General features: G+C 47.0%; 2 protein-coding genes across 2 annotated transcripts; both read right to left on the bottom strand.

The window, feature by feature from the left end:
- Positions 1–785: 785 nt before the first annotated feature.
- On the bottom strand, positions 786–1421 carry T069G_04424 (uncharacterized protein; the record flags this gene model as incomplete). Its single annotated transcript, XM_056171634.1, has 3 exons — positions 786–1025; positions 1082–1239; positions 1328–1421. The coding sequence occupies 3 exons, from the start codon at positions 1419–1421 to the stop codon at positions 786–788; spliced, it is 492 nt and encodes a 163-aa protein (XP_056032526.1).
- A 4706-nt stretch (positions 1422–6127) lies between these two features.
- T069G_04423 (cytochrome p450 domain-containing protein) lies at positions 6128–8015 on the bottom strand (the record flags this gene model as incomplete). Its single annotated transcript, XM_056171633.1, has 5 exons — positions 6128–6751; positions 6808–6859; positions 6941–7054; positions 7109–7791; positions 7881–8015. The coding sequence occupies 5 exons, from the start codon at positions 8013–8015 to the stop codon at positions 6128–6130; spliced, it is 1608 nt and encodes a 535-aa protein (XP_056032525.1).
- Between the last annotated feature and the right edge of the window lie 1250 nt (positions 8016–9265).

Here is a 9265-nt window from a genome sequence, read left to right as displayed (position 1 = left end):
ACTTTTAATATGCGCACATGTGACATTTGGTGGCCGAAACCCGCTGCTTGTCTTGCAGACGATATTCTGGGTTCTTGAACGAAGCAAGCTAAGGCACGAGCAGAAGCTCTATTCAAGCCCTGCTCATACAGTATAAAAATTTGTCTTGTTTGCTATATACAGGCATAGCGACATGATCTAACATGACATTTGCTCATTGCTTAAGAGAGTGGTAGCCCTTTAAAGCATCCATATGATTTGGTTCTTTGGATTGGCAGGAGCAACAGCCTAGTTGTGTAATTTGACGTCATGCATGTTATTGCCTATGAATAGGTCGTGATTATTCTTTCACTTGCTCGTGGTGACGTTGAATCACTACTAAGTCAAGAACTCTTGGCTTGCTGATAGTGCAAAACGCCTTCGCAGTATTGGGTCCCTGGTGAAGTCATGCCAGCAGTATGACCAAAGACCAATTGGCCCCTTCACACGTTCTGGCCCCAAACAGCAAAGATGGAAATTAAAAAAAGCAGATTGTGGAGGCTTTGGGTGGGGAGTGGTCTTTGTAAACACGCGGAGGATATTGCCCTTTGAGGCTGCTTCGGTATTGCGCAGCAGTTGAAGGATTGTTTTCCCTGGCGAGCGCGCGCGAGCGGAGAAGCTAATGCGTGTTGGTTTCTTAGGACAGGCTCTTAGGTATCACTTTGGTGGCGAGCTTTGCTCTGGTGGTGAACGGCGGGGAGCGCTCTGTTGACCCTTGTCAACACTTGCAGGTGCTCCAATTGCCCAGTATAATAAGCGCCCGATCTTTAACATTCTCTCCACAGGTAAACGCTCCGACACACGGCACTTTTTTGCCAAGATGTCTGACACTGTTCGTCGAAATGGGCAGCTATCGTCGTGTGAGCCTTGCCGCAAATCAAAACTGCGCTGTGATCATGGCCGACCTCGATGTGCTCGCTGCACCAGACGCCGGCTAACAGAGCAATGCTTCTATCATCCCGCGCCAATGGCCCGATGCCAGCGCAGCAAGTCGCGCGTGGCCGCAGCTTTGTAAGTCATGTTAGTTTTTGATTCACACGATTATTTCGCGAGGGAAACTTACACGCCAATCGGGTCGCTCTAGAGTTCCAGCTGATGTTACCCAGCGGCCGCTTGAGACCTTGACAGAGGTATCGAGCTTAACAGCCTTGTCCTCGAATTCATCTTCGTCCTTGCCGACATCTTCTTCAGCCACATCTATTTCTGCTGCATTCGATCTAGCTACTGGTTTGGTTACTATGCAAACTTCTGTTTTGTCACCAACAGAGGCTGGTCGAACGACATCCTCTCGTCAATATCCATCGCTTACTCGCACTGGAGTTTCTCATCTGCAGCAGCCATTCCACGCGAATTCTTCTCTCGTAAGGGAGGGCGAGAACATACTGCAACTGCTCCTTGAGCATTATTCCCACCCCGATCTCGAAGAACTAGTCGACAACTGGTACACAGATCTCGGAGACAGCCCAGTTGGTGGTCCTTTAGCCAAGGCGGCTTGGCGTGCAATCCAGAGCAATTTACAGAACCTTCATTCCAGTCGATTACTGAATCGTCTCCAGGCCACCTCTCGAGACATTTTTGAGCACACTTCTCAGCCACTCAACATGCCCACAACGGCCGCAGATGGCGCTCTTGAAAAAGAGCTTTGCGCTATCCGATGGGAAACTGTTGGAATGTATTTCGCGCTCATCGGGATGGTTATTGCATCGGCCAAAAACCTCAGTACCAGCTTCTCGGATCGCCAGTGGTTTGGCGACCGCAAAGCAACGTCCAGTGATGCCTTTGATGCCTGTATACGATGCGAAGCTCTATGCAATCGCGTTGGCCAAGTGAACGACCTATCTATGTGGCTTGCTGTCCTGGCTACCACACTTTCCACCTGGTGTTTTGGGGACGATTCTTGTCAGGCCTGGCGTCTAATGGGGAATTTGGCGTCTACAATATTCGCACTCAACTACCACAAAGGGTTTCAAGATGACATGAACACCCCAACGTACTTGGTCGAGCTTCGAAAACGAGCCATGGCCCTATCACATGAGCTAGACAAGTCCCTGGCGACGTTTGTCGGTCGACCCCCACGCTTAAATAAGAGCTACTGTACCATACAATTACCCCTTGATCTCTCGGACTCGGTCATTATAGGGCCTGCCGAACTGTTAGCGCTACAAATATCGCGACTAGATGGTGATGGTTGGAATAAAGATATGAGTGTACATCCAGCGTCTCGTCAACGGGCGATTGTTTGGCTAAGCTCGATCCGTGAGGAAATTCTTGAGTTGTCACTGGGAACTATAACTCAAGATCTCGTTCATGAAGCCCAGTAAGCAGTTAGCCAAAGACCAACCCCTCTCCCTTCTCTGTCTCTTTTCTTCTTCTTGGTGTGTTATAGTTGCGTGGCTGACAAGGAATTTACTCAGGGAAATACTGACTCGAGCATCGTCGACCTGGGAGACCATGCCTCACTTCATGCAGTATGAGCCATCCCTTTGGGGCCGAATGGCACCTTCAACCATTCTAATGCTGTTGAGCCTAAAACTTGAGTATTTGTATAGTAAATTTCTTCTATTCAAGATGCTAGTGAATCAAAGCAGTAGCCATCGTGATGCCTTGATTCAAATTTCCCACGAAACTTTGGGATTAGTGCTCTCAGTAATGAAGAAGAGGGGTCTCATTGGCTCCCATAGGATCGATTTGGAATGGACGGTAAGCAGCTCCAGGCCTGCATTGCTGGTGCGAACTGACCCGCCGCAGATAGTATTTTACGCGATGCCATGCGCTAGTGTCTTGATCCTGGAGTTATTTCGACTAGCCAGCCTACCAAAACCACAGCCATCCGTCGCTTTGAATAGGTCGACCATTATCCAGGACATCAGCGTTCTCATATCATGTTGTGATTGGCTGACTGAGTCAGGAAAGGGTAATTATGAACTCTGCAAACAGGCTCAGTCGATCTTTTCGAAAGCTCTGGATCAGATCCTCAATAATGAAGTGCCTTTGACACGCCCACTGCCGACCAGTCCAACCGTAATCAATAACGATGCGCTGTCGGCAAAACTTCCTGAGGCGCAAAACCTGGACACTCTCACTCAAGATCTGCAATGGGCAGCATGGCTGGATACTGTTGACTTCCAAGGGGAACCATGGCTCGAGATGCTAAAACCGCCTACGAACTTTTTCGGAGACCTTGACGATTACTCCTATTGAAGCTGGTAATACAGTAAGCGTCAGGGTAACAATAAAGCTTTATATATAGCTGGACGATGACGGTGGAGTCAGCGTGGGAGGACAGAAGCACCGCTTGTTACAGGCACAAGAAAACCGGATTAGCAACCTGCAATTCATCACCCTCTCGAGGCAGTCAGTGCATTTGACCACGTTCGCGTCCGATTTCACTTTAGGTTATTACAATTCAAGCATCATCTGACATAAAGATGGATATTGCGCGAATAAGATTTTCAAGGAGACTCTGCGTCTCGCAGGGCGAGACAAGGTTATCGTTGCAAATAAGGGTGGCTTCAATCGTATAGCCCATAAATCCGTAGGGTATGTCAAGTACATCCAAGATTCACAATGTCCTGTGTATTCCCAGAGCACCGATGCTGCGGCAGTGAGGAGTGTATGAGATAGCCTCGTTCCTTGAGATGTCGACAGTATTTGCGTTTCTACTCACAAGCTCTCTCTCTCTTTTTTTTTTAAAGAAACCTGGTCTGGGTAATTGGCGCTGTAAGTGATTCGATCTCACATCCCCATTACTACTCAGTGGATGCCCCGCCTTAAACAAAGTGCAGCAGACCAGATGGTGTAGTGTAGCATAGACCAGTGTCTGATGATTACGCAATAAGTGAAAACCATGGCTTCACAGGAGAGCAGTACCTCGATTTCGGCTAGGCATGCCGTTGCCCACGGCCTTTCAAACCCAGCATTCAACAAACAGGCACATAAAGGTAACAAGGCCGAGGTCCGTAAGAGCCGCTGTTCTCAAGTTGTAGCAACACGTATGCAAGTCACAGCACGTACCCCTGTCACTCCGAGCTCCGATCAGAGTAGAGGTCCGATTGGTCAATTTGGTCCGGGCCTCCCACCAGCGAGCTTGTGTAAGTGTGCTGTGAAGGCCATTGTAATTTGGATATATGGGCATCCTCGGATCTGGTTTACTTCGTTATGTGGTTGTAGTCAGTGAAAGCAAAAAGACAGATTTATTTCATCATTTATTATTTAACTACAATTATAGAATGCCCGAAGGGAGAAACGATGGAATCTAAATCACCAACCATCGAAAATGCTCCAACTGAAGACTCAAAGTATCCTCGTGGTATACCGTTTTTTCTCAACCTCCTCTCAATAATACTAGCAACTATTGTGTGCGGCTATGTATGTAGAGCATGTAACGCTGTGATATTCAACCTCTTTTATTTATTATCATTATTATTATTATTTTTGCTAAAATTGAGACAGGACGCCAATTGCGTTACGACTATTATCCCGGTTGTAACAGACAGATTCAACTCGCTCAACGATGTTGGCTGGTATGGTACTGCCTTCTTACTGGCTTCGGCATCTTCACAACTCTTCTACGGAAAGCTATACCTTTTTTACCCAGCTAAAATCGTCTTCTCTACTGTTGTCTTCACCTTCGCCTTGGGGAGTCTTATATGCGCCGTTGCGCCGAATAGCAGTTCATTCATCGTGGGCCGTGCCATTTCCGGCTTGGGGAGCGCAGGGATATTAGCTGGTACCAATATCATCATATCCCGATGCGTGCCTGTTCGAATGCGACCATTCTATTCCAGCATTATTGGGGCGATCGAATGCGTGGCCATCTCGATTGGACCACTGCTTGGCGGCGCGATAGCAGAGACTCTGGGATGGAGATGGTGCTTCTGGTTTCTTCTTCCTCTTGCGGGCCTAAGTATTATCATTACAATACTCTTCTTGGGCAACGGAGAAGGCGTTGCACGACCAATATTAACTCTAGAGGAGAAAATTCGTCGACTCGACTTACCCAGCCTCGCGCTGTTTATACCAGCCATTGTGTGTCTGATCCTGGGACTTCAGTGGGGTGGAACTTACTATACTTGGAGCAACTGGAGGGTCTTTGTGCTTTTTATCATCTCCGGATGCTTTCTCTTTGCTTTCGGGGTTAACCAATATCGGAAGGGCGAGGAAGCCACTGTACCTCCTAGAATATTTCTTACTAGAACTGTTCTGTTTGGATCGTTGTACTCTTTCAACATTTCTGGAGCACTTTATGTTGCGGTATATTATGTACGTTGGACTGAATCATAATATGTACCATTTGCTAACTTATAAACAGCTCCCAATTTGGTTTCAGGCGGTGAAAGGGGCCTCGCCATTTGGCAGCGGTGTTCGCGGCCTTCCGCTTGTATTGTCTCTTGTGGTTTCTATCTTAACATCAGGAAGTATAACTAGTATCATCGGCTACTATACTCCAACAATGTTCGTCGGATCTATATTGATGGCGGTTGGCGCAGGAATGCTGACAACATTCCGCGTCGACACGCCTATGACATTATGGATAATATACCAAATCATCTTTGCTCTCGGTATCGGGCTCGGGTTTCAGCAGCCTATCATCGCTACTCAGACGAATTTCTCGGAAAAAGACCTTCCAATTGCCCTGGTGTTGGTTAGTTTTATACAGAACTTGGGAGGAATTGTAGCCCTTTCTTCATCGCAAAACATTTTCACGAATCGATTAACGTATAACATACATAAAGCGGCGCCTGATATTGACCCAAAGCTGGTTCAAAAGGTTGGAGTACTAAATCTAAAACTGAGCTTTACTAAGACGGAGTTGAATGAGATCCTTCCGGCTTACAGTCTTTCTATTACTCAGGCACTTTTGGTGGCAACGGTTATGGCTTCAGTAACGGCGATTGGCTGCTTTGGGGTTCCTTTCTATTCGGTGAAAAGCAAGAATAGGAAAGAGGATACAGTATAGAAAAGAAAAGTGTTCCAGCTAGAGCGGATATTATTATTTCGACGAAGTGCGGGAGAATTCTTCAGGACATAATCAAGGCTGAATGGCGCCCTAATGCTCCCGGTGATTTGACTATTGGCCGGATCGGCTAGACTTAGGGTTAGATTTATATCATATATTCCTCTTGACTGTCATCATCATCCCTCCCCTCGGCCTTGCTTCTATTCCCAATTCCTGGAAGATGATATCCCCAAAAATTGTATCGAGGTTTGTATACGACGTCTTCGGTTTTGCATTTGGTTCGAGGCCAGCACACTCAAACTCAAAATCACGAACGATCATTAGTAAAATGACCTTGAGCTCATTCATGGCGAGGTTCTGTCCCAGACATGCGCGGGGCCCACGACCAAAAGTCCTGAAATACGACCGTGGAACTCCTTCTTCTGAATCTAACCAACGCTCAGGGCGAAACTCGGTATGGTTCGGGAAGAAGCCCGAGTTATAGTGGATATCGTGGCCATTCAAGACAACACCCTGGTGCCTATCAATTGGATACCTCTTACCTTGAACTGTAAGCTTGGCACCGGCATCTGCTTCCCTAACTGTGAAGCCCACTGGGAACAAGCGGAGGGACTCCTTGATGATAGCGTCTGTATATGGAAGATCCTGAAGCTTTGCTGGTGTGTCTAGTAGCAATTCTACAGTACCATCAAAGTCTTTGCCGAAGACGTCATCGTGCTCTTGTCGCATTTTTCTAAGCGCTGTTGGAGCTTGTGACAGAAGCATGAGAATGTACTAGATTAAGTTAGTATAATAGTAGCAAGTCCGATAAGGGAACAAGTTGTACGCACGCATAAGCTGTCAGTGGTAGTACCATGACCACCAAGAAGCAATCCCTTAATGCTATACAAATAACCTGTTAGCTAGGGCAAATTGGCAAGTAGATGAATAAACGAATGAACGAACGAACGAAAGAGCACTAACTTAGTCAGAAGCAGCTGGGTATCCGTGTCTGATAGACTAATTTGCTTTGCTGTTTTACCTCCACCGCTCGATTCAGATTGCAGTATATGTTCTCGGAGCATCAGATCTAGAATGCTGCTCGGGTCCTTTCTGGATGGCGTAATCCCCTCGTTCAACAATAAGTCTAACCTGTCCTTAATTTTGCCGAGGATTAAAGGATGAAGTCTGCCCAGGACCTTGCGTTTCTTCCACCACTTTGCCACTCGTGCGATGGGGTTGTAGCTTGCAACCAGATCTGTTTGGTTGTGGGCGAGGTCAACTAATTCCCTAAGGTCATTTAAGTACGGGCTGTCGGCTGTCTGAGCATGAAGACGGAAGTTGAAGACAACACGACCAATGACGTCAAAGATGAGCCTTGCGGACAGCTCTTCGACGGAGAAGACTTCTCCAGATTTGGCATATTTCGCAAGGGCGGCACGGTACAAGGCGCACTCATCAACCATGACGGCAGTTAGAGTGCGTATGTGAGACCATGAGAATGCTGGAGCCATGGCATTGTGCAGTCTCTTCCAAACGGGGCCATTGACGGTTGCGATCACATTGGGGCCGATGATGGGGGATAGAAAAGCTTCAGCCATTGTGTGCTGCGGGAGAGGGTTCCGCACTGTGACCTCTTCCATAAGCGTTGGATCTGTCAGAACAACGCTTGAGTCCGCAATTGGCCACAAGTCGAGGTAAAATATGCCTTCGAGGTTATACTTTCTGGCAATTTCCGTGTAGTATGCCTGAGGGTGCGAGTTTTGGGGAATCGTCGCAGAGACCTCGCCCAAGACCTTTAGATGACCCCATAGAGCGCTGTGTGGTGGTCCAGGCTTAAAAGATTATCAGTCACTACGTCAATTCATGATAAAGATGAGGTGTGCATATAAGAACAATATTGTTCTTCTGCTTTTGTGCATACCAGATTCCGGTAAAACCGGCGGTGTCGGTATCCTCGTTGGAGGACTTGAAAGGCAAATGCAGACACCAATGACCACAGAGCAAATGCGACGGGATGGCCGGCGGCCAGTGAAGAAATGGTCTTGAACACTTCCATCCTTCTTTTCTCAAAGCCAACTGTTCGAAGGCTCTTTGGCGATGAGGTTGAGCAAAATCAGAAGATGCTGACCTGCGACGCGATACACAGCCTCATGTGACGTAACGCTAAGAACCCGTCGACAGCTACGTGTTCTTGGTTATCTGCCTCATTTCTTCACTAGTACCTTATGCGGGGAACGAAATTTGAGAGCTTATCATGTTTGCAGTACGGCCAACGAAAAAGCACATTGGTTGGAATGACAATTAGGCTATTCAGTGTTGGACTTTATTACTTGTACGCGTTAGACACCGAATAAACACAGAGTCAGCGCTAAAGAAGTACGTGTAGTCAGTTCTCTTAGCTTGGCTCTATTATAACATGTCACAAACCTTTCCTAACCATATGGGCCGAGATGTACTCCGTACAGTATACATAATTACTTCAGTCATCCAATCTCTCGGAGGCTGTCTGGCCCACGATCCACGTGTACATGTCCAAGATCTGTGGCCACATCAGGTGCTTACCCATGTGCTAGGGGATGCTCAATATCTCAGCGAAGTTATATGCCTGTGGTGTGAGTACCACTGCCCGTCTTTAGCTATGTAGACGTCAGTTACCAGCTGCCTATGGAGCTCTCGGGCCAAAGTCCCAGCGCCGAACCTCTCCCATCATTTTGAGGCTACCACACAGGCACTCTCTTTGGCGGCCTACAAGGAGAACTCCAAGCCGATTGAGTAAAGCATGATTGATGTCAACTTCACACATCTGTTCAAAGCCATGGCGGTCTTTGGATATGGCAATGGCTAGAAACCCCATATATCCCAGCCGACTTACCCTGTGAGTTGGCACATTTATACAGAGCTAGATGAAAGGACTTTGTTTCGTCTCCGATAGACTCCACGTTATCAACTAATGATTTAATGCTGGCTAGCAGATTAAGACGTATATCATTTAATTTTGTCTCATACTATTGAAAATAGTGTCACGAATCTAGGAAGCAGCGATATCCGGGCGTACAGGGGACAATCTGGCTACACGTAGGGAGGCTCTATTGACAGTGTAATAGCAAAACAATAACCTAGACCAATTAAACATATAATTCAACGGATATATTTTCTGGGTTTGTGACTGCTGTGTTTCCGAATAGTTGTTCTTACTGCTATGGTAAAATCTGGGCATGGCCGGCCAATGCTTGGCTATACATATCTCAAAGACAACGTTAATCTTATGGCTAGAAGATATGCGTATTAATATGTAGTCTAAGAGGA

This window comes from Trichoderma breve, chromosome 2 (assembly GCF_028502605.1).
Source record: "Trichoderma breve strain T069 chromosome 2, whole genome shotgun sequence".
In the NCBI taxonomy this organism is placed as follows: Eukaryota; Fungi; Ascomycota; class Sordariomycetes; order Hypocreales; family Hypocreaceae; genus Trichoderma; species Trichoderma breve.
The sequence above is the reverse complement of the archived record's forward strand: the minus strand, read 5'-3'. Positions and strand labels throughout refer to the sequence as shown.